Source organism: Pleurodeles waltl, chromosome 4_1, assembly GCF_031143425.1.
Source record: "Pleurodeles waltl isolate 20211129_DDA chromosome 4_1, aPleWal1.hap1.20221129, whole genome shotgun sequence".
In the NCBI taxonomy this organism is placed as follows: Eukaryota; Metazoa; Chordata; class Amphibia; order Caudata; family Salamandridae; genus Pleurodeles; species Pleurodeles waltl.
Genome location: NC_090442.1, coordinates 49,203,784 through 49,230,240, shown reverse-complemented (window position 1 = coordinate 49,230,240; position 26,457 = coordinate 49,203,784). Strand labels below are relative to the sequence as shown.

Below are 26,457 nucleotides of genomic sequence, written 5' to 3'. Positions count from 1 at the left end.
GTGGGAGCGATGTCCGTCTGTTTGGTTGTGTGCATGTTTTTTGTGTGTTTGTGCTTATGTCTGGATGTGCTGCTTGGGTCTGTATGAGTGGGTGTGTGTAAATGTTTGTACTTTGGACAGGTTTGGGACTAGGGTACTGGTATGGGGAAAGGGCGTTAGGAGGGACAGGTTGGGGGGATGGAAGGCTGAACTGAAGGAGGAGAACAGAGCCTTAAAAGACCTCTGTAGGCCAGACATTGCACTGTGAATGCCTTCCAGGTAGGCCACCATCTGCTGCAGATGGCTGCATTGCCCCTGGATGGCATTCAGAATTGCAGTCTGACCCACAGAGATATTTCTCAGGAGGTCATTAGCCTCCTCTCTCTGTGCAGCGGTGGTTGGGGGCAATAGGGGCAGGGGATGAAGTGCCTGGAGCAAAGAGATGTCTTAGAAGAGCTGGCCCGGCCAACTGGGTGGGGAGCAACAGGGAGGGTGGAGATGGAACTGTGGATAGTGGACAAGGATGAAGTTGGAACAGATCCTATGGGGTCTGCCAACACTCGAGAGTGTCTACTGGAGGATGAAACAGAAGATAATGAAGTAGAGCTTGCATCCTTCGTGGCACTCCCCACTCTCGCAACTGGGTTCATCTATGTTGGTACAGTCAGGAACAGAACCACTGTGGCCAGCTGCCTACACAACTATGTTCGCCATTTCTCCTTCGCTTATCCGGGATGAATCTGAAATGACACATACAAATTAGTTAGTTGCATCTTCACAAACACTTCTGACCATTGGATTCAAACACAAAACATTACAAAAGTGCAGAGATTATACCAGCTTCATGGTTCTTTACATGGGCTTCAACATTAGCATGAGCACATGCATGCATGCATGCTACATTACCTGAAAACAGTTGGCCATGGTGATGTCATAACCCCAGACAGCTCCAATACCATGAATCCACTTATCAACACACCATCCTTAGGTATATAGTAGGATAGTTGATCACCTTGTATAGTTTGGACATTGTAGCATACCACAGTGAACTGATATCACCAAATAGGATGGGTACAACAACTAAATTTCCTCAGTGTCCACACAAGCCCCTGAATTCATCAAATGCTCACTTACCTTAAACAACATCATGATGTGATGATGGCCAAGTAATACAGCAATGTAGCTTCAATGTGTACTGTAGCAAGAATCATGTCACATGCAAAAGCTCATTTCACATTGATGTCATTTTTTCCTTGAAACTACCTCATATGTCCACTGTCAAAATAGTCAAAGAAAATCTGTACTTAAGTAGTGTTGCTCCATATCACATGTAGCATGGAAAAGTAGCCTGGAGATAATCAGGGCCAAATTACTGGGTGATATATACTACAAATACACTCTTCAAGGTTGTTGTGTGTCAGTGAATATCTATGGCATGAAGAGGTGGAATCGCTTCAGTCCTAACGTGATGGCACATCGCAGCATCACTGTGAATTGCAAACACCCAACTGGCGTTAAAGACTGAGTGTAGACACTCACATGTGATCCCTACATTTCTACATCTCACTCTCTGATGCATGTCACCATTCAGTGAATGAATCATGAAACAGTATTGCAGATGAAACAACAACAGGGAAAAGGACACCGGGCACCATGTTGGCACTAATGCTGATGTCACCAGTGCTGATTGCACACTCATGTTACTGTAGAATCCCACCTTACCAATGGGAAGTGTCCAGCCACTGCAGCAAATGTTCACTCTATGCTATGTCACATGTCATAGGGCTACCATCCCATGAGACACAGTAGCGAGGGAGCATCACTCCTGACACAATGAAGTTAAGTGTCCTGTCTGGTACAGCTGTCACCCAGAACATCAAACAACATGAGGTGATTTTTAACTTTACATAACCATGTGTCTGCTCAATACAACAAATGGCAGTGGACTGAACTCTGTTGGGTTCCTGGTCATAAAGACAATAGGCAAAGCACATCATCATGCACCTACTACCAGACCTACACAATCCAGAACTATTCTTGTGCATTGGACATGGCTCACCACCAATGTTGATGGGGAAATGCCTGCCTGTAACCAAAAACGTTGGCAGTGTAACATGTCTCTGGTCAGGACTACCCTTCAAGTTTGATAGGCCACAGCCAGTATGCAGGCCATTGGGGGGGCAGATTGTGGCATGCACCAGTTCCACGTTGGGAAGCTTTCCCAGCTGTACCTCTGTGATCTTCTGGGTCAAGCGCTTCAGGTCCTCCCACCTTTTCCTGCAATGGATGCTGCCCTGGCCATAGACCCCCAGAGTCAGCATTTTCCGAGCAAAGGCCTTCCACATGTCTTGCTTCTGGTGGGCGTTGACCTGTGTGAATACAAGAGAGGGAAAGCAGTGTATCAATGCAACATTTTGGATATGTGTTTTGTTGTCACACAATTTGTCTATGTCTAACATAAGCATTCATCAAGAGTTAACACACAGCGTGTAGTTTTCCAATGCTGAGTACTACAAAGACATTAATACACACTTTTGTAGTCATCTGCTGACCATCCTCATCCTTGGTCATGTCCTACTCTGACAAAGCCAGCCCACTAACATAATGCAGCCTTGGGCCATCATAAATGTACCTTGATGTCAGCTACTATGAAAAACAACACACCATTGTGATCTTTTGAAGAGTATGCTACTAGTGCATTATTGTACAGACACCTTTACAGACAGACCTACTGACTTAATGTTTACGGTCCACAGAGCCTGAAACCATAGTACAGACTACATCACTACATCCTAAGACTTAGTTCACAATGGAAAGTCTGCCATGTGTGCCAGTGAGAGCTTCCTCTCGGGGGATATGTGGACTAGTTAATGTAATACCATACATCTGATTGAGTTTGTGCGGTATCTGCTGGCATCACTGGACAAACCTTTTGCCATATGTGACATCAACATACCATTGTATTTCTTGTTTGAATTTAAAAATGCTGGTAACTCATATATCAAAACCTCTTCTGAAGTAACCAACTATCTGCACTGTTAATGAGTCATATAAGCTTGTACAGTGCAAGCACTGCTTATGGAAAATTGAAAACAGACCTGTGGGAGTAAGGGACCTATCATTAGTAAATGACACACATTGACAATGTGGGTCAATGGAATGAAGTATCAGGTCAAGGGGTTACCTTAGTCACCATTCAGAGTGTAGTCCAAGTAAAACCAATCAGGGCTACTACTGTTTGAAAACTCTTTTTGTGATCATCCAATAATCCACAGGTCTACATGGATTTTACTCATGAATCAGTTGTATTACCACAGAACCTCTACCCCAGCCTCACCCATGGTTCAGGCTGAGCACAACATATTGTCAGGCCTTGCTCTCTGCAGGCTGAGCATAGTAATCCCACATGAACATCACATTTCTACCAGTTCAACATAACACTTCAACTTGTGGACATCCAATACATGGCTCAAGGCTGTGTGGCTTTCTGAAGGGGTCTGTGAGCGTTTGGTAGCTCAGACAACAGTTTGGCGAGCCCTGATCTAGGCTGAACGATATGTGGGACTGTACACCTACCTAACGCCATCCTGAACTGCTTTTTACAGAATACATTCAAAGCTCATGCTGTAAAGGCTATACATGTGTTTGCACAGCTAGCATGATCTGAATAGTAAATATATCATAGATACCATAAAATGGTTACACGCACAGATGTCTACATGCACCATATATAGAATCTAGGGCTTTACATACCTCACACATTCCAGTGATGACAAGTACACAATGTATAGTGCTCGACAATCCCTGACATTATTGTCTTCTGTAGGGGCCACCAAATTTTACAACAGTGTTAACACTTAAACGCAGAGACACATGGTAGCCTGTGGTGACGGAAATGATGGAGTAAATCAGAGTAAGATATGTATGTAAGATAGTTGCCTGTTACTCTGGTGAGCCATAGAACTGGCCATACAGTTAAAAGACCTCATCAGCCAGCAGCTCCAGCGCCTTTGCAGAGAAGGAACAGGCCCCATCACCTGCTTAGCCTGCCATGATTGCTCCCAGAGGTGGCAAACAGCAGCTAAAAAAGAAAGAGGTCTTGATAGCAGCAGTGTCAGGAGGCAAATGAGTTATTTTTTCAAACCACGGCGTACACTTATGCGATGTACGCCAACATCAGCGCATATGGACACAGTCATTGGCCCTCTACCTTCACAATCATCAAAGTTAGCCTATGGATGTCCCGTCGTGGACTCAACCACCCACTGCACAGTGGACGTCTGCCAGGGCCGTGAAATGCACAATGGCCAATTAGCAAGGTTAGGCAGCCATCATTTTAGAGGTTGAAAGTACTGTATTAGTGATTGTTAACTCACTCTGTCACCATCACTCCCAATGATGGGTTACATGTTTAACTATATACAAATCCAGTGACATTGAACTTTAGCTCCACTATTCATTTGATTAATGCATTAGTTTGCATATCGGCTATATTAGTGCATTACAGTGTACTCCGCCATTGACTATATTTCATTCAAAACAAAATAATTTTAAAAAAGGGGTGCAAATAATACATCCATAATGTATTACTTACACATTAATGGTCAAGACACATGTTGAGGCTATAATGGGGATTGGTGATGGATAATGCACAATGCAGTATTTAAAAGTAATATGTTTATATTGCAATCTAAAACAGTTATGTACTGTTACATAAGCTTTAGCTTACTCTTCATATAAGTTACCGTGGACGTAGTGACCAACATTCATATACTGTTTTCAATTCACACATCGGTACCCTGGGAGAGGAAGATGACAGCCTCCAGTGTACCGCCCATCTCCAGACCTTCAGACCATGGAAGAAAGGGATATCAAGAAGTTTTGTTTGAATAGGCAACCCATACAGGATTTATGTCATCAGTTGGAGCGTCACAACACTAATCCTGCATGTATCACACCAATTGTTAATGTTATGGCAGTATTGCATTTTCTGACCACAGGTTCCTTTCAGTACACTGTAGCAATATCTGGTGGTATGTCACAACCAAGTTTTAGTGGTGTACTACAAGACGTGCTTTTGACAATGAGACACATGGACAGCTACATCCAGTTCTAAGGGGAGCCTTCCCTCAACTCACCCGGAAAGGTGTGTTAAATCAGTGGCCTGCTGAATGCTCCACAACTTTGCCCTGCATTGGCACATCCCTTATATCGCACAGGATGGAGAACATGAAGTGCCACAAGTTGAGGATCCTGAAATGCCAAATGATGATAGTGGTGAAGAGGAAGGAGCTGACTTGTATCAAGGTCTCATCAGCAACTTTTTCTCATAAGTGTAACTATTTTTGTCAAATGTCATAACTTTGACAGTAATATCAACTCTTGTTGTGATGATGAGAGGAGTATGTTAAGGGAAAATATTAGGGAGGGCAAGCTCTGGGTAATCCAGGTGAAAGGTGTTTGTAAAACATGGTTTTGATACATGGTCATTTTGTTTGTGTTGCTCAGATTTATGTCATGGACTGTGTTCTCCAGAAGTTGACTATGTGAATTTTCTTATATGTATGGTTTCATAGATAATTTCTTTGTTTTGGTCAGTTTTGGGTACCTTCACCATGACATCTTCATTTGGACAGTTCAGAGGTGGGACATTTTTGTGTCTATAACATTGTTTGGAAATGCAATGGGAACATGGGTTGTTCCTGGGAATGACAGACACGGACTTTGGGTGTACAAATCCTGTACCAAGACGGCCTGCACAGTGATAAAATGGAAGTTATGAGGACTCCATTGAACTAGTTTCTTGTCATGTGGTGGTCCTAATGGAATATGTGTGCCATTATGTGCTCCAACAAAATGTTGTTGTGGAACCAAATAATGCTCTTCACCCTTCACATTAGCTAAATCACCACTGTGTGTAAAGTGTATGTGGCTGTTGATGTATCTCCTCATTGTAGGGCAAAGTGTTTGTGGCACACCACAGACATTTGTTTGTGTCACTCCACCAGATACTGGAACAATCGATTAGAATGATCCTGTGATCAGAAAATGTGGTTCTGCAATGTGTTTGTTTATTGGTGTTATTGATGTGGGATTCCATTTGTAAGCTAGGCGACATGGCTTCAGCTGATGACATAGACCAATTTTATTTTGCCTATTCAATAGGAAATTGTCAGATGAATCCCCTCCTACCATGTTGTTAAGGTCTGCAACTGAAAATGTAACCACTGGCACAGATTATTGGTGTCATGTATGATTTGCTATGTTTCTGACATAATGCGAGCCTATTGTTGGTACAACAGAATAAAGATGGATTATGAGAACACACTTGTACGTATGCTTTGGTGAGACATGGTTGTGATCCTGAGCTAAACATTGTGTACATGCAACATATCCATGCTTACACAAGTAGATATTTTTGCCATTGTAAAGTTCATATGGGAGTACATATATACATTGCTAGGTGTGTGAGGGGATCCATAGCTGCAGGGACAGGGGTGTCTGCAGGTGTGTCTTCTCTGGCAGGGCCTCCCTTCCTGTGGCTGCAGCAGATGTTGATGGGCCTGATGTAGTTGGACCATGGGAAGAGGTAGATGGTGCTGGGAAAGCCCTGCAAAGACATGTATGAATGTCATGCAGCACCACAATTAGAGAGGCCTTGTTTGAGTTATGGGCCTCCATCTCATGGAATATGTCCCTTTGCAGCTGCTTCAGATCCTGGATTTTGGTGAGTACCTTGGGAATCATGATAGGCTTTCAAGACTTGGTTGATGGTGTCCTGGGTGTGAGTGGCCCAAGTGGCCTCACTCTGCCGGCCCACAGGTACCCTCTCATGACCCCTACCACCACAAACCTGTGCCCTGGCCCCGGGTGCCCTCTCCGTCTGGCTCCACTGTTGCTGGGGTGATGACTGTCACATCAGGATCTAGGACTGGTGGGCACACAACGGTTGTTACTGTGCTAATTACACAGGTTGTGGGGACTGATGTTGGCTGAGGTGTTGAAGCTGGGATGGGAAGTGTTGTTGTGGGCCCAGTGACACTCACTGCTGACATATACCCAGGCTGACCAGATGGATTAGATGTGGAATCTACATCCAATTATTTTGTGACACAGTAGGTAGAAACCTAGTAAAAGACAAAATAGGTAGAGATTTCAATTGTGATATATTCCAGTGGCTTTAAACTTGTTAATAAGACATTTGTAGACATTAAATACATGTACTTAGATTAAGCGGTTCATTAGATGTCCTGAGATGTTGAATTTTGGATTAAGGGATGAACATGACATCTCCCAAGCATTCAAGCCAACACAGTGGAGAGGCAACATGTGTATTTGACCATTCCAAGGCTTAGCTGTGCACAAAACAGGCAGTCACACAACTTGGTTGTATATTTAGCATTAGTCATCATTTAAGCAGTGCAGAGTCAATGAGTCACTTGCAACTTCTTATTTGCCGAGTTAACTCCATGCCTTGCAAATATCTGAGCCACACACTTGGTATGGTGTCACTCATTCCATCAATTGATTAAGTTGAGGAGAACAGGACAACATAAACACAGTAGGCAGAAACGTCTCTGAGTAGAGCAATGTGTGTATATTGCTCACTCCATGAGAAATGAACATCAGTTGTAATATGTCAGACAAGTGAAAATCGGCAAAATCACAATTTCGTCTGGTTTTGAATAACAGAAACAGGGCCTCATGGTAGTTGTAGCCATTTCAATCTCTACTTGACAGCACTTACAAAAGGGTCAGTATAACATACTTGTTCACAAAATGCAGTTGGGATGAACCATACATTTACATATTAATACATATCATGGGTACTGGAATGTTATTTTTGTAGAAATACTGTTACAGACACCCTTACAAGTAGCATGTATTGGAGATCGATACATGTGATCTTATATGCAACAATACACATTGACACAGACAAGTCAACATCTCTAATAATTTGTGGATTGCATGTTAGGAAACTAGGTACACAGCACAACGGCAAAAACTGAGTTGAGAGCAAACAGGACATTGAGGTATTGTGACAGCGAGGTGTAACTTACCAGACTCCATTCCTCCAGGTATTCCTGTCAAGTAGTCAGGATGTAGGATCTACATGACCTCCTCCCAGGGAAATAATTTGATTGGGTTGCTGGGAGGACCATCACCAGTCCTATTGGCTTCCAGGTATTACTTTAAGACCAGGCAAAATACCTCGCCCCTCAGGCCGTTCCAACTCTTCCTAATTTCCTCCTCTGTGCGCAGGGTGGTAGCTACAGCACTCTGTCTACTATTCTGGACCACATGTCCGTTTTCTGGCTGATACCAGTTTGTTGGACTTGGGCTCCAAACAATTGTGGCTCTACTCTTATGATTTCATCCACCATGACTGATAACTCTGCATCTAAAAAACATAGATTTTTTTGCTTTGACATATCCCCAAATTAAAGTCAGTGACAATACAATCAAAAATACACCAAAGGATGAAAAGAAAATGTGCTGGGAAAGTGTGGTGAGAGTGGTAAAAGGGATGCGGAGAAAAGGCCTGCCTTCTCTCACCAAAATGTTGTCTCAGAATTGCTATGCTGCAGTGGAGTGGCAAAGAATCATGGTCTGGAATGGGGTGTGTTTTATAGTGTGATTTACAGGTGTATCCACTTGGCCAATAGACAACAGGTGTGTTGTATTTGTATCCATCCAGTGGCCACTGTTATGGTGCTTTGCTTAGCGTGTACCACCATGGCCTACCACCGTTGGGGAACCGCCTCAAGGGGATCACCAGTGCCACTGTGTTTTCTTAATCTAGTCGGCGGGAACCCACGGCCCTGATGGCGACGGAGTACGAATCGCAAGCATTGCACGTCACAAGCGGGACACACTCCGTCAACGCGGTCAGCAGTTCAGCCTGCGTGCATCTTAATCGGGCGGGCAAAACACCGCCGACTCAATGGTGTACTTGGGACTGCTGCTGCGGCAGAATGGCAGTTCGACCACCAAACTGGTAATCAGGCCCTTCGTTTTCTAGCCTTACGCAGTGCAGCATCTCAACCTCTAGCTGAGCAGAGAAGCAATTAGTGGTCAAGACGTGGCTCCTGGAAATGGCTGCGGAGCTAGAGATCAGTGTTCCCACTCCACCGCAAAAAGGGACAAGGGGACCTGACTGAAGAGATTTATCAATAACTATTCTACAAAGGCCTCTATATTGTCTATAACTGTAGAATCAGCAACACAAACACCAATCTACCCCAATATAACATTATTGCATTTGGACCTGGTCCTTGTTTTTCTTTTACTATTTCAAATCTCTTTCAATAGTAGCATGTCTTTTTACTTGTCCTCCACTTCCAACACTCTTCCATGTCTAATCTCAAAGCATCTCGATCCATGCCATATAACAATGTCAATCTTGTCGTCAACAGTATGCAAACTTTGTGTCATTTCTTTTAGTGTGGCATGCAGGATACCATCATCTGCAGAGTGCTGCATCTCTTTCTTAAGCATTTGATGAGTCATCACCCTCTCATGGTTTTGTGATTTTTTTGTATCAAAAGTTACCTTAAATGCATGTACTCACACAATGTACCAGCATAAAAAGGGTATCAGCAGGTCACAATTCATAGCAAAGCTCCTATCCACACAAGCCAGGACACAAAACCATAGGCAGCTGAGGAACCACTCAGGCATCACAGCGGCAGGCTGCAAGGTAAAGAACTCTACAATCGCTGGATAGTAAGCAGCACCTTTCATGTACCATCGGGAGCACAGTTATAATAAATCACTGGTAGTTGGAATACTATAATGTGAGGATTCACAGTTATTTGCACAACTGGAAAGTAGGGAGACACATATCCCACCTCTGGAGGAACCATCTTCTGGGCCGGTAGGGGACGGGCAGGCACCACGCTCACACTGTAAATGTTAGGCCACAGATACCTGGTTTGTCTTCTCTTCTTGGTTGCTCTGCACCACTACTTTCTCAGCTCTGTTAGAAGGGTTGTTCAGTGAGGCTGTCACCCAGTTCCACCATCTTGCCCGTGCCATCCAAGAGAAGAGGGATGTACATAGCACTTCTGCCCCATTAATGTGCTCCTTGTGGCCATCCATCTGTAACTCCGGCATTGAACCATTCCCATTCTGTGTGCACTTCTCTCCATGTGGACAGGGTGTTGTTCGACTCTGTCGCAGGCAGGATTTTATTGTTAGGATTCAGCAATCCTGTAATTCTGAAGTGTCAATCAAAACACATCAGTCTACTAGGTAATGACATTTGGACGCATTATCATTTGTGTGCAGTAAAACTGCATTTTGGGGCAAGTGTAATTTTCATTTATATTGAAAATGTGTTGTCTGTAATGACAGTGCGCTACCACAACTGGTATACTCCATACTACACCACTCCACTCTATACCCTTCCACTCTATTCTACAACACTCTCCTCTATGCCCCTCCACGCTGACACTCTACAACAGGCCATCCCACTCCACACCACTTACCACACTCCACTCTATCCCACTCCAATCTACCCCAGTCTACTTCACTCCACCCAAGCTACCCCACTCTACTCCAATCTACCCTACCCCAATCTACCCTTTTACACTCCAATCTACCCCACTCCACTCAATCTAACCCAATTTACCCCTCTCCACCCCAAACTACTGCATTCCTATAAAATGTACCCAACTCTGCTCCAATCTACCCCAGTCTACCCCCACTCCACTCCAATCTACCCCAATCCACTTCACTCCAACATTCCCCTATCCTACCCACTCCAATCTACCCCACTCCATTCCCATGTACCCAACTCTACTACAAACTCCACTGAAATCTATCCAACTCCTCTCCGCCATAATGTACCCCACTCCAATCTACCACAATCTACTCCACTCCAATCCACCACACTCATCCAATCTACCCCACTTCACTCTACCCCACTCCAGTTCATCCAGTCTACCCTACTCCACTCCAAAATAACCCTTCACACCCCAATCTACCCCACCCAATCTACCTCACCCCATCTGTTCCACTCCAATCTATCCCACTGTACCCCATTCCAATCCAACTCACTTCACTTCAAACTACCCCACTCCAATCACCCCTCTTCAATCTGCCCACTCCACTGTACTCCATTCCAATGTACCCTACTCTAATACACCCAATCGTACCACTTGACTACATCTACCCCACTACACTATTCCCCAATCTATCTCAATCTGTCCAACTCCACTCCCATCTACTGATTCCAATTCACCCAGTCTACCCACTTCACTCTACTCCAGTCTACCACACCCCATTCCAATCTAACCACTCCACTTCAGTCTACCACATGCCACCCAAATCTACCCCACTCCAGTCCAATCTAACCCACTCCACCCCCAAACTCCCATACTCAAATCTACCCCATCCAATCTACCCCACCCTAACCCAACCTACCACACTCTGGGTTACCCTACCCCATCCCAATCTATGCCACACCACACCACCCTATCCAACTCCACTCCAAACTACCCCACTCCTATTTATCTCACTCCAGTCTACTGCTCTCCACTCCCATCTGCCCTACCATAATCCACACAATCTATCCTACTCAAATCTACCCCACTCCAATCTATTCCTCTCCACTCCAGTCTACCCCACTCCAATATACTACAATCCACTACACTCCACTCTTCCCCAATCTATCCCACTGAACTCCAATCTACCCCAGTATATCTCACCCCACTCTCCCGATCTACCTCACTCCATTGTACTCCACTTCACTCCAATCTACCCCACTCAAACCTAATCTGCTCCACTTCACCCCAATCAACCCCAGTTCAATCTACCCCACTCCTGCTCTCCACTCTACCCCAATCTACTCCACTCCTATATACTCCACTCCAATCCACCCCACCAAATCCCAATCTAACCCAAACCACTTGTCTTGCTCACTCCCCCAGTGTACCCAACTCTATCCTACCCCCAATCTACCCTAATATAATCCACCCAATCTGCCCCACTCCAATCTACCAGATTCCACTCCAATTTACCCCAATCCCCCACTCCACTCTTCCCCAATCTACCCCACTCCAATCTACTCAAATATATCCCACTCCATTCTATCCCAATCTACCCTACTCCTCCTATTTACCCTACTCCTATCTACCGCAATCTAACCTACCCCAATCTACTCCACTACAGTCTACCCCACTCACCTCATTCTACCCCACTGTACCCCAATTCAATCTACCCAACTCCAGTATCCAAATGTCAATCCACCCCAACCCATTCCATTCCATTCTAACCCTGTTCACCCCAACTCCACTCTACGCCAATCTACTCCACTCCAATCTACCCCAAACTATTCCATTCCATGACCCTAGCTTTTAGCCATGAGAACTGCAGCCAATACTGGTGTACATAATGTCTAAAACACATTGCCAAAGCCGATAGCTCTCGCACAGGCGAGATCAATTGGCCAATGCTTGTTTTATTTGACAAGAAAACAGCTTGCCCAGTTTCAGGAAGAAAAGCTTTAGACTTGGCTACTGCAGCATTGATATAATAAATGACATGCATTACTCATTACTTGTAGAGCACGGTTTATCACCAGTGAGGGAATACAGGTGCTGGATTACTGGGTTTAGTCGAAGAGCTAGGTCTTGAGTTTCTTGCTTAATACATACAGATATACCTAGCCTCAAAACTACTTAATTAAATCACTACTGGTGCGGACACGTGCTCCAACCAACGTTTGAGAACATCGATTTCACCATTCTCAGATACATTAAGTGGCCCTACACATGTTAATCCCATCGCATTAGTTGCACTATCGATGCTGATGCCTTATTCAACTGCATCATCTTTGCCCTTAAAGCTCAGTCATATTTTGGGACCTCCACTGACTACAGCTGTTTTACCAGTGCCACTGGTCCTCCTACACATTCAGCTCCTTCTTGTAGAAGCATGAATTGTCACGTCATCCTCTTCCCTCATGGATTTACTCTTTGACAGTGCAGAACTGGAAGACTCAACTTCTGAGTGTTCCAGCTGTTTTGCAATCGATTTCAGAATGAAGTAAATCCAGTTAAATAAGAGAAAGTGTACCCTTGCTGCTGGTCCTTCTGTAGCCAGAATTCCGTTTTTAATTCTGTTTTGGTATGTTTTGTTTTTGTAGCATGCTACACAGTTGAATTAGCCTCAGGGCGTTTGTCTAGTTTGATCATTTATCTGCACACATGGAGTGATCTGTACATATTCACTACAAGTGTGGCCTTATCAATCATGGGTTTCATATGCTTTGCCTTTTTCTGTGCTTGAGCTCCTCATGGCATTCATTGGTTCATATGCATAATATCATTTACAAACGCATCTTTTTATTCATTATTGTACCATGTGTATTCATGCTGTAAAAAGGTTTTGGTAGACTGATAGAGCATGGATCAATAGCCACTATGTTCTGTAATCAATAGCATGCTTTATAAAGCACAGTAGATTTTAGTGAATGTACATGAGAGTTCACACATTATTTTTCACACCTTACATCACAAATCACAAGCCCATTTTTTCTCATTTTCTCTCTAGATAATGTATAAACAACTGATGCAAAGCCATTTTAGTTGACCTAGTAACCTCACCATTGCAAGAGAGTATCATAGTCATCAATAGTCTACTTGAAGGTCATGCGGGTGGTATCCGGCTCTTAGGGCAGCACAAAACAAACGCAGAGCCTGGCTTCACTTCTCAAAGTAAGAATGAGTAACATCAAACAGCTATGAGTGAACGGTATCTGTATCCATGGACCATCAGCGAAACTCGTTTATGCAGCATTTTTGGTGCTAATGTAGGCTTTAGTTACGGGCTAAGAAGGGAGCGATTCCAATAAAGATTGATTACATCAACAATCTGACTTAATGATCACCATCTGATATGATGCAATTCTTTCTAGATTTCCATGTATATATTAATGCTTTTCAATATTATTTTTATGTCTGCAACGCTTAGAAAATCTGCAACAAAAATAGGTTTTAATATAGAAAGAAGCCTTATCAAATACAGAGTGAAGACTTTTTGTGTCTATCTATATTTTGTAGTAGGGACTCCAGAACTCATTAATATATTCCTTCCAGTCTCATACAGGACCGCTAATTGCTTAATACAGGTCATCCTTAAGTAAGTCGTAAAGGAGCATGGGCTACAGCGTGTCTGTCTTTCCTCCTAGTGGTGGTAAGTTTGTCTACACCTGTGCTCGCCAGAGGCCTATGAAAGTCAACCAGAGAATGAGGTAGCTCTGACTGGTTCCCCTCCCTCTTTTCACTGCTCTATGAAAGACAACTGTGAATCCGAGTTTCAGTGGGCGCTGCAGAGAAGTCCGTAACAAAGTCATGGTTGTTGACACTGAAGTGCTATCGCTTAGAGACCAATGGGAAGCGGATGTAGGGAGGGCCGTTAATGAACAGAGCAGAGTGATCCAGTAGCCAAATTGAGTATCACAAAATTCTAGGTTTAACTTGATACAATCCTACATATTACACTCTACATATTATCACTCTCGTTTGTATTAATCCAGCGTTTACATAAAATGATCCTGTATGTCTATGTGGATTCTGTTTAGGCTTCGGATTGTCATTAATTTTGTATCCAATAAAAATATTCTATCCAACAGAAATATAGTGTGAAACCGATGTACATGTTACATAGGATGTACTTTACCTCAGCTAAAGTACCCACATTGTTCCCAAATACCGCACTGTCCGAGATGCCGTTCTAAAGAGGCTGTTTTTTAACACAGTTATGGCCTTGTCCTATACTGCGAAATTATTGGGGTAGCATTACAGAACTTCTTACACATAGTACTGGGGTACCCAAGCTACATTCGGTTGAAGCCTGCCTGTTGGGGGCCTTTAAATGACTTGAATCCTATAAGGCAGTAGTGAGGTTTCCAAACCTGGCCCTTTTATCTGTGGAACACAGCCTCCCTATAGCATGGAAAAGCAACAAGCCTTCTGTGGCTGCAAAATGGCAACCTTTCGCTCTAGGCCAAGGCATCAAGCCATTCATTAAATAGAGAGGGTGTTGTGGCGAAAGAAGGTAGGCTATCTGCAACAGGGTGAGTTAATCTTGGATTATTTTATTAAAAATACAGCAATCAAGTGTCCCCCAACGCTCAGACGCGTCCTCCAACCGGCTCAACAGAACAGAGTTCCGATCTGAAAGCCGCGTTCGAAGAAGAGTGCTCATAGGCAAATTACAGTGCGCTCTCGTGAGCGTGTGTATTCTACAGATAACCAAAACCATTAGCATATAACACATCTCTGTTCTTCAACAACAACAACAACAACAACAACAGATTATTTGAACACATAATCATCCAAATATTTGGGTTTGATACAAGCTCTTTTAGAAAGGCATCTATTAAGAGATCCATCTTGAACAGAATCTTGAATCTCATCCTGACTATCCAACGTCCTGCATGTATCTCGCCCGGCATACCTGACAACCACATCCTCACCATCTAACACACCAGGCTCATAAAACATCCTTCCTTCCTGCAAATCACTCGCATCTCTCACCCCGCTCTCATAGTCTACAAAGCCCTTATCGTGTGTCTGGAAAATTAACATATCTGCAACCCTGTCCACACCTTTGCCCACAATGGCTACCTTCCTTTTACTCCACCACTTCCCATCCTCAACTCTCACAGAATGCATGAACACCTGGACAACCTTAGTCTCCTGAAAATACTTAGACCCTTTCAGTTTGAGTGTTCTTCTTACCCTCACACGATCCCCAACGTTGAAAACAATGTCTTTTACTCTTTTAATCTCTTCATATCTACTCTTGGCCTTCGCTTGTGAACCTCCCACCTTGTCCTTCATATACTCCAAACTGGGAATATTCTTATCTGGATCAGATTCCTCAATTACCCACACAGGTGATAACTCGTTAACCAAGTGTCTCCCCCTCAATAACGCAAAAGGAGTCACTCCAGTCGTCGAATGTGGAGTGTAATAACACCAAATTCTGTCTTCAACTGCCTCTTGAACCGACCCACCTGCATCAAATGCAAACTGAATAGTCTCCTTCATCATGCGATTCACCCTTTCCACCATTCCATTCCATTGAGGACGATAAAGAGCAGTTGTCAAATGTTTAATCCCTAGGTTGCTTAGAAACGATTTCATACGATGTGAGACAAACTGCACTCCATTATCTGTGACCACAAAAGCTGGGATGCCTTCTGACTGAAACACTTTCCTTAAAAACATAATTACACTGGTGGTATTGGGTTCCTTTACAAATTCATCTAAAACAAACCCCACTTTTATCTGACTTACTCCCCTCACTCCCATTTTGGCTAGACGATTTCATTTTACACGAGATGGAGTTAATTCTCTCACTTGAAGACATCTTGCATTTGTTTAACTCCTTTGAGGCCATTAATGACCTCTCGTTCCCTCTAGCTATGTCTAATGTCTCTGCTAACGTGGGATTACGACTGCAAAGTAATCTTTCCTGAACTTTATGATCAAAGCAATTTGTTTTTAAAAACGTATTAGTGGCCAAGGTATTAAAATACATCCAGAGATCCATGGCTCAGAAGCACAGGATAACACAGGAATAACAGACTGTATTTTACCCTTCATTATTCACATACTGTAAGGAGATTTTCTGTACTAATTATAATCTTCCGTTCCACTTCTTGCTAAAATTTTTATTTGTTATTCAGAATCGACTTAACTTTTTATTGAATTTTCAAAAGGGAATGAAGTTACAATCTCATGCAAGACAACAGAGCAGAAGAAACACGTAATGCATGATAATACATGCTTAATTGTATTAAATACTTGTGTCACCAGGACTTCGTTCTACTACAAGATATATCAGCACTGACATCCTTATCCCACCACTCCTTCCCTGCCTTGCTGCAATTCAGTGAAGATCTACTTTTAACCCATAGTCTATTGCAATATATTTGTGACCCCATCTTACTCCTTCATTTAATTAGTATCCAACAGATGGACGTTCTACTCTATCTGTAAATACGTGTGTTTGTAAACTTGCCACAATCAAACTTCATTTTTATGACATTAGAGATACTGTTACACATTGAAGCTGTAACATGTATTGTATAAGTTACTGGCAATAAAGCATATTTGTGGCCCGGATATGTACCGCATTACTTTGGTTCAAAAAGAACAAATCAAACATTTAACAAGGGCATAAACAGAGCAGACAAATGCTGATACTAAAATCTGTTGGTCCTATTTTTTATTCTACAAAGAACAAAGCATTGCAAAATCAGTTTGCTCATTTCCTCTGAACAAAGGTTATTCTTTGTTCAAAACCCCGTTTGCACTCCTGATGAATTACAAACAACAGCCAAATATTTTAGGGGTTTAACAATTCGTTAACATTAATTTTTCCTGCAAAAAGGTATTCAAGAAATGTAGATTATAGCAAAATAGGTTTGCTTCTTTCCTATTAGGAAACTGATCGTATGGTGCAAATGTATCATTCTCTTGTTTGCATTAATCTAACATTTACATAAAAAGGCAATGTGTGTCTATGTGGACTCTGTTTAGGCTTGTGATTGGCATTCATTTTGTATCCAAGAAAATTATTTTATTCAAGAGAAATAACATGTGAAACAGATGAAAGTTCATTTTACTATCTTTTTGTTTGTATGTACTGTCTCTAGCGCAGACAAGAGTACCCGGAGTAGGCAAGGATTAGGCACAGGTGCAGATAACTCAAAGCACTCTCGTTCACTAGTGGAGGAACTCTGTTAAGCGTCTTTTTCAACCCTTGGTTAAAAAGTCTTAAGGGGGCGTTGTGATCTTGCATGCATGCATCAGTCTCTGTCCTCAAATACATGATAAGCTGTGGTGACATACTTTTTATGGCATTGCAGTTTAAGCTATATGTGGCGTGGCCCCTTTAAGGCACTAGTCCATTCTTCACAGTGGCCACTGTGAAGACCTTAGTCATGTCAGCATTCACAGCAGACTCACTTAGCAGCCCTCGGTGCCACACCAATCTTCGGTAATGGTGGCTCTTGCGGCTGGCTGCAGAGCGGTGATTGGACAGAGAAGTTGCAGCCTGCCAGGCTAGATTCTTTGTAATGTCATCTTTGGCAGTTGCGGCCTCCTGCCCAATCCCGTTTTCCCACTTTGTCTGTGATGGAGCTTTCAATTTTTCAGCCAGCAGTAGAAGTATGAATAGCTCAAGCTGGTGCTATTGTGATCGTTCACTCTGGAACTGTGCAGAAAGACCGTGGGGACCCTTTTCCAGTACAGATTATACCTGACTCATTCTCTTTGTGTGTCAGCTTCCTCGGGGTGCTCCACATGTTGGAAACATGCTGGGCATCTCCTCCTGGATAGTCTCTCCTCCTGCAGGGCCAGGTAAGCTTCCCTCTCTCACAGGAAGGCAGACTTCTAAGCATTTCTACAGATCTTTAGCCTTCCAGCAAAAAATGCAGACTTAAGGTGATATCTCCCCACTTGTGGGACACAGTCTGCCAGGCAGACAAAAGCCCTGGATACACAGTAGCTCTTCGAGTTCTCTACGGATCACTCACTTACTTGGTGAAGAAGAACATGGAACTGAAACAAAGTGCTGTGCTCTGGATCCCACCTTTATACACATTTTTCAGACAAAGAATGTGGATAAAATATCTAAATCTTCAGAACTGTTTCTCTTTAATTTCCAAGCTGCTCTCCAGACACAGCCTTTGTGCAAAATGATACCTGTCAGAGCAGGTGGCTGTGGGGTTGGCTCCAAGAAGGAGAACCCAACATATGGGCACAATCAAGTGTAGTTCTTTGCGCCTGTCTCTTACCGTTCTTCTGAACCAGTATTTGGAGACAAACATGGCAAACCTGGTCAAAGAAACTTTCCCACTCTGAACAACAGATACTATAGTTCCACCCAGACCTTGGCCATCAGACTGTTTCTAACCAGGCCCTTATGACATTTCTAATTTATCAATGTCTCCATTCATGTTTGGATCTCCACCCCCACCACAGTAATGCAGGCAATACACCTTTACTGTCTGGGGAAGCTATTTCACACCGTCCAATTTATGCCATGGTAATTAAGCAGCATCCAAAACAATATCAGCAGTTTTAGTACTTAGAGAAAGACACAGAAACACACACAGTCTTTCTCTCCTACTACTATATCTGTGCTACACATTCACTACTTATACTTGGAAACTTGACATGCACAAAGGACATCGGCTCAGGGCTCTGGACCTCCACAACAGTGGAACGTTTACTAGAGAGAGTCAGTAGACGTGCTCTCCTTAACAGAGAAACTGGCCTGATCACAGTACAAATTCTCAAAACACAGTTCTCTGCCATCACCACTCTATGTGACATCCTCAGGGCAAGGACAGTAGTGTATTGCCTAATATAAGGCTATGCTTGGTGAGACCCTCCAGGTCACAAGACGGGGCCCGGCCCTCTCACTGTCAGAGACAGGCCACATTTTCTGTGTACAAGGTAGATTAGCGTGACTACAGGGCTAACGCAACAGCCAGAATATGAGATTCACATGCAGGTGTGGCAAGGGGACATGCCTGTTTACCGAGCAGGGGACAGTCCCATCCAGACACAATCTAGTAGGGTTGATAACACACTGTACTCTCAAACATTTGTTCTGTATCTTCCAGAAAGCTTCCTGCCAGGCAGCTTCACATATCCTGCACCCCCCGAACCCAGTGCAAAGGCCTTCCTATCTATTTTCTCACAGGGTCACCAAACCAGACCATGTAAAGCCAATAGGGTCCATCCACCACCTCCAGTCTTTTTCAATCTTTTAATCCAAGGTCTCTGGTGTTATATAGCTGTCAACAGTATAACCCTTCGAGCCCGTTTCCACTCTTTCAAATCCTTTTGCTTCAAACCACAAGAACATCCCTCTCTCTCAGGAAGAAACCTGTAGTCACAGTTGAGACACTTGAGAGAGAGAAAAACAAACCTACTCGGCCCACCTCTATTGATAGTAAGAAATCCCAATACCTTCCCTAGGGAATAGCGGCTGTCATCGGTACCATCTAATAAGAGTCACTCCAGGTCAGTGAGGAAAAACACTTCCTCTCAACTTTCCTTCATGCATCTGGATACCCACTGATTCATAGGTGCTCTCAGTGGGGTTGTGTGTTTATACTGTACACCACCCACAGCCACCCCCTTCTGAATACTTTTGTCTGAAACCCTACTATTTCTGCATGAGATTGACAGCCTCCTCCTTTCAGAACAAATAGAGCTGGTCCTCACTCACAAGGATGGCAGTGGTAGTGCTCCCACTACTTGCTTGTAAAGAAAAAGGGTAAGGTACTCCCCTCATTTCAGATCTCTATGATCTAAACCAGTTCCTTGCCCTACAGAAGCTCAAGATGGTGGCTTTGGCTCACGTGTTGAAATCTGCCTTTGACAATGACTGGCTCTATTTAGCATTTCTGCAGGACGCTTATTTCCAAGTACCTCACTACATTAAAGTAGAATTTTTTTTAAATGCCCACTGGGTTAATTTAGGATTCTGATGTGTGGCGTCTCATTCTACGTGAGGACCGGAGGCTCAGATTATGCCAATAGCAATTAAGAAGGCATATAAACCAGTTTCCTCTCCCACAATTGCTAGATGGGTAAAATGGATCATGTCCAAAGTGGACATAGATAGCTCAATCTTTGGGGTTCACTTTGCTAAAGGGCCCATGGCATGCAAAGGTTTTTTTTTTGGAGAAGCCGGTTGGACGACATCCTTCAGGCGGCCAACTGGGTGTCGGATTCCACATTTAAATCTGTAGACTTTAATCATTTGATGGGAGTGGCTTCATTTGTTTTGATAAGCATTAAACCTGCATAATCTGAGACTCCGGTCCTAACACAGAATATACAGTTTCCTATCCTTTGTGAAGGGGAGTTTCAGTTCTTTGAAAGAGGTGAGTATTATCCGACCCAGCATGGTGCGCTACCGGTTGCGACCTAATCCAGTTGGGAACCGAGGACCTTCGTTCGGTGTAAGAATCTGGATTGGATAATTGCTAAGATTCAGTGATTGATTATGGTCTAGATTTCATACAAAGCGACTGCAGTATTATTATTAATAATAACTAAAGTTGTAGGATGACTTTTTCATAATTTTTCCTCCTCCTTTCAGGAACAAACCAAAAATGTGGGAGTACTGATGGAATTACAGGCTGCCAGTTATTTTCTGCACGAAGAAAAAGGAAGGACTTTTCCTTGGAGAGCATTTTATGTGGAGGGATGGCAAACTGACTATATTAACTGTTACTGCGTCAAGCTTTATCTAGGACTCGTGGGAAATGTAGTCCTGCCATCCAAAGCCCCCCCCTGAGCCAACACTGTCCCTGGGGATCCCATTACCTGGGGCCAGCCTTCATTTAAAGGGACTGGGATGGGCTAGGCAGCCCCCTCCCAAGCCAACACTGGTCCTGTGAACCCCATTCCCTGGGGCCAACATTTAGGGTTTGGTAGCATGCGGGCTTCCAACGCTGGCCAGAGGAACCCATCTCCTGGAGCCTAAGATGGGTGCCCCTGTTCCACCCAGGGCACACACAACACACAATGTTGGAGGCTGCCGGGGGAGGGGAGTATGGCCCGTGAGTCCCGCCATGCCCCCTACACGTACCCATCCTGGATGCAGTTGGAGCCAGCTTTGCTCCCACCAGGCAGGAGCAGGATTTTTTTCTGCAGCTTTCGCCAGGTGGGAGCAATCTCTGGCTCCCTACTCGCAAGAGCAAAGACAGGGAAAAAATGTGGCCTTCCACCCAGTTGGAGCACTGCCACAGCTGCAGCCAGGTGGGTGCAAATAAGTCTTCCCTGCTTGTGATCTCGCGGGCAGGGAAACAGTGTCAACGGGGGGGAGGTACCCAGGACAAATTGAACCGGCCCCAGGGGATGGGGTCTCTGGGGCCTTCCGAGGACTTTTGTTGATGTGGTCGCAGACAATCAGATCTCACTGCGGCGTGAAAAATTTAACATTTTGGGCCCTTAATTTCTCAAAAAATACTGAACAGATTTACACCAAATCACAAAAAGCACTACTCCAAGATCTAGCTTTCAGACAGATTTGGTGTAATTCAAGTCAGCAGTTTTTGTGGTAACGCTATTCAATTTTCCAGTGGAAAAACTAATGGGTGGAAAAGTGTTGGAAGGCATATATATATATATATATATATATATATATACAGGGAGTGCAGAATTATTAGGCAAATTAGTATTTTGACCACATCATCCTCTTTATGCATGTTGTCTTACTCCAAGCTGTATAGGCTCGAAAGCCTACTACCAATTAAGCATATTAGGTGATGTGCATCTCTGTAATGAGAAGGGGTGTGGTCTAATGACATCAACACCCTATATCAGGTGTGCATAATTATTAGGCAACTTCCTTTCCTTTGGCAAAATGGGTCAAAAGAAGGACTTGACAGGCTCAGAAAAGTCAAAAATAGTGAGATATCTTGCAGAGGGATGCAGCACTCTTAAAATTGCAAAGCTTCTGAAGCGTGATCATCGAACAATCAAGCGTTTCATTCAAAATAGTCAACAGGGTCGCAAGAAGCGTGTGGAAAAACCAAGGCGCAAAATAACTGCCCATGAACTGAGAAAAGTCAAGCGTGCAGCTGCCACGATGCCACTTGCCACCAGTTTGGCCATATTTCAGAGCTGCAACATCACTGGAGTGCCCAAAAGCACAAGGTGTGCAATACTCAGAGACATGGCCAAGGTAAGAAAGGCTGAAAGACGACCACCACTGAACAAGACACACAAGCTGAAACGTCAAGACTGGGCCAAGAAATATCTCAAGACTGATTTTTCTAAGGTTTTATGGACTGATGAAATGAGAGTGAGTCTTGATGGGCCAGATGGATGGGCCCGTGGCTGGATTGGTAAAGGGCAGAGAGCTCCAGTCCGACTCAGACGCCAGCAAGGTGGAGGTGGAGTACTGGTTTGGGCTGGTATCATCAAAGATGAGCTTGTGGGGCCTTTTCGGGTTGAGGATGGAGTCAAGCTCAACTCCCAGTCCTACTGCCAGTTCCTGGAAGACACCTTCTTCAAGCAGTGGTACAGGAAGAAGTCTGCATCCTTCAAGAAAAATATGATTTTCATGCAGGACAATGCTCCATCACACGCGTCCAAGTACTCCACAGCGTGGCTGGCAAGAAAGGGTATAAAAGAAGGAAATCTAATGACATGGCCTCCTTGTTCACCTGATCTGAACCCCATTGAGAACCTGTGGTCCATCATCAAATGTGAGATTTACAAGGAGGGAAAACAGTACACCTCTCTGAACAGTGTCTGGGAGGCTGTGGTTGCTGCTGCACGCAATGTTGATGGTGAACAGATCAAAACACTGACAGAATCCATGGATGGCAGGCTTTTGAGTGTCCTTGCAAAGAAAGGTGGCTATATTGGTCACTGATTTGTTTTTGTTTTGTTTTTGAATGTCAGAAATGTATATTTGTGAATGTTGAGATGTTATATTGGTTTCACTGGTAATAATAAATAATTGAAATGGGTATAGATTTGTTTTTTGTTAAGTTGCCTAATAATTATGCACACCTGATATAGGGTGTTGATGTCATTAGACCACACCCCTTCTCATTACAGAGATGCACATCACCTAATATGCTTAATTGGTAGTAGGCTTTCGAGCCTATACAGCTTGGAGTAAGACAACATGCATAAAGAGGATGATGTGGTCAAAATACTCATTTGCCTAATAATTCTGCACTCCCTGTATATATATATATATATATATAGAGAGAGAGAGAGAGAGAGAGAGAGAGAGAGAGAGAGAGAGTGTGTGTGTGTGTGTGTGTGTGTAAACTAATGTTTCTAACAGAACAAAATAATATCTAGATGAGGAAAAAGAAATAACAAAAGAAAAAGAGAAGCCCTTTGTTTCATTACAAACAAAAGACCAATCAAACCACCACCACAAAGGATGAGCTGACATCAATAACTGGACAAAATTAGAAGGTACTCTGCACTATTATTGGGATAAAGGAGGTCTCTCATCTCCTTTTAAGGTCACCCCTCTTTACTCACCTACAGGATTATTGGTCCTTCCTTTCATCTCGGTTTCCTGGCCATCCACAGAGCAATACTTTTGCTCTTCTTTGATGTTTGGTATAATAGTAGGATTGATGTCTGCCATTACTGTAAAAAATATACATTATCAAATCTGTGCACATAAAAGGAGTCTTATAAGACACTTACTAAGCAGTGCAATAGAGGCCCTCATAACAAAATGGCCAGGAAGGAGGAGGGGGAGGGTCTCTATGTACATTTACGTCAAGGACTCTCATTGTGGGCTTGGGAGACAAAATGGGTGAGGGGGTAATAATTCTGAAGCCTGTGTTTGGTAATAAGAAAATGATCAGACTACAAATGTCTCTGTCAACATCTGTCAGATCCTGCAGGGACAAGAGAAACGTATAACTTTCAACAGCTCTCAGCTATTATGGAGTAGAGGAGAGTACTTTTCATCACCATTGGGATTAAGGGAGGACACTTGTAAGCCTTTCTCAAGAGGCCTTGTTTGCTCACCTGTAATGATATTGAGGCTTCTCTTTATCTCAGAGTCCTCATCATCGTGTTCGATGGGGCAGGCCTCTGCCTCCTCGTTGATGTTTGATGAAACAGCAGGTGTTTTGCCTATCATTACTGAGAAAAGAAAAGAGACTCAGGAGGAATATAACCGCAGAAGTGCATCTAAAGGCTGCATTACAAAATAGTCAAGAAAGCAAGAGGCAGAGGGAGAAACATGACAAAATTGGTGACCCTAATGTTAACCTTTCACCCCTCAGAGTTAATCAAGGCTGAATCCTAACTCACTGCTGTTCAACTCATAAGTTGAACCTTTAGGTGAACAATTACACAACCTGGGATTCTATTTCCACAGGTACACTGATGATACTCAGTTATACCCGAGAATGGACTGCATGAATAAAATCCATTACATACCCATGTGCATGTCACCGGTCAAAGGACCAATTGGGATACTGTATGTAGGTTTGCAGAATATGAACATGTTCTTGCAAGCGGCCCAGAGGTACCTAGCATGTCCCTCTGTCAAACAAGCTTTTCTCTGCTGCACTGAAACCCACCCATTTCCTTTTTTTGGATGAAGAAAAATGTGAAATCATAACACAATATTTTAAATATGTTGTGGTATTTCACGTAGAGCACTGTCACTGCTCATTCAATGCTTTAAGTAATCAACCTTCAACACTGGAAAGCCAGCCCGGCCCACCATGGATGTCTTTTTCGGGCTTTTGAGTTCTTCCTGTGAGTCTTCATGCCACAACAGAATGGCTTCCTATGATTCCTGTAAAAGCCTCACTGAATGAAGGAATGGCCATGATGACATCTGCCAGTTTTGAAGTGTCACAAGAACCTCTCAGACTTCACAATGTAATATGTGCTCAGGTACCTCTAATGTTTCTTCAAATTCCATGAATGTATGAATAGGAATTTATATAGGACAAACCTAGTGACACCCAATGGCCTGGTAATGGCTTTGGTTTAGGAACATCTACAAATACAAGATCACATGTGGGTGAAGAGAAAGGACAGAATCCCAATGACATCTCCCATATTACTGTTCTAAGGCCATATGAAGTGAATGTGTTTTGATGTGCAGGCGTTTCCGTGTGCATGCATGTCTGTGTGTGTTCACGAATGCACGTGTACGTGCGGGGAGAATTCTCTGTTTCTTATCATCGGGCTGATGATAGCATTGTCACTTACTTGCTTGGTTACTGCTGGTTTTCCTCTGTGAACCCTTTTCCCAGGGGCACACCTCTTGCTTTTCTTCTTCTTCCTTCATTGGCAAAATCACAGGAACTAAAATTTGGAAGACAAGCAGTTGGTGAACAGCTGCTTGTGTGATAAAAAGAATACATGTTTGAACATGGAGCTGAGTGTTAAAGTGTCAAACCCAAGGATCTGGATTCTAAACCAAAACTGTGTTTCTATGTGTTTCTTTCGCTGTTCCCTGCCTGAAAGATTTGTGAGAAATCTGAATACGGCTGAACACAATTATGTGGCACTATCTCAAAAACCTGCTCCATTATGATCCATCTGAAAGTGCCCATAGTATTATCCAAAGACAAGAATAACAGAGTTGACCATGCAGGGTACACTATACAGCAAAATAACAAACATATATTTACTGCTAAAAGATATGCAGAAATTACTAATGCAGACTATAAGGATATAAAATGTCCTCGGTAACACAGATCACTCAGGGCTTGATCTGCGTTATGCGGACACTTGCTGGGAGATTGACAGGGTGGAAACCAAATTAGCTAAATGGACCTAAGGAATAATTTGAATATTTGAATGTGAAGAAAATAAATTATTTCAGGGAAAATACTTATACCTATGCAAGCCTTGAAAAAGCCCCAGGCTATCGAGCCGCCAGGGGAGGGGGCGAACCATGTGTCAGCTGCTCACAGCACATCTA

General features: G+C 43.4%; 1 protein-coding gene across 1 annotated transcript in view; it reads right to left on the bottom strand.

The window, feature by feature from the left end:
• LOC138286972 (uncharacterized) overlaps positions 1–26,457 on the bottom strand; it is a 248,419-nt gene that overhangs the window by 131,628 nt on the left and 90,334 nt on the right. Inside the window, exons 11-16 of the mRNA XM_069227341.1 lie at positions 25,740–25,835; positions 24,537–24,653; positions 24,036–24,146; positions 15,445–16,165; positions 15,096–15,229; positions 2,211–2,348 (exon numbers count right to left, since the gene is read on the bottom strand). Of these exons, the coding sequence (XP_069083442.1) occupies positions 2,211–2,348; positions 15,096–15,229; positions 15,445–16,165; positions 24,036–24,146; positions 24,537–24,653; positions 25,740–25,835 (1,317 nt within the window). The remainder of the gene's footprint in view (positions 1–2,210; positions 2,349–15,095; positions 15,230–15,444; positions 16,166–24,035; positions 24,147–24,536; positions 24,654–25,739; positions 25,836–26,457) is intronic.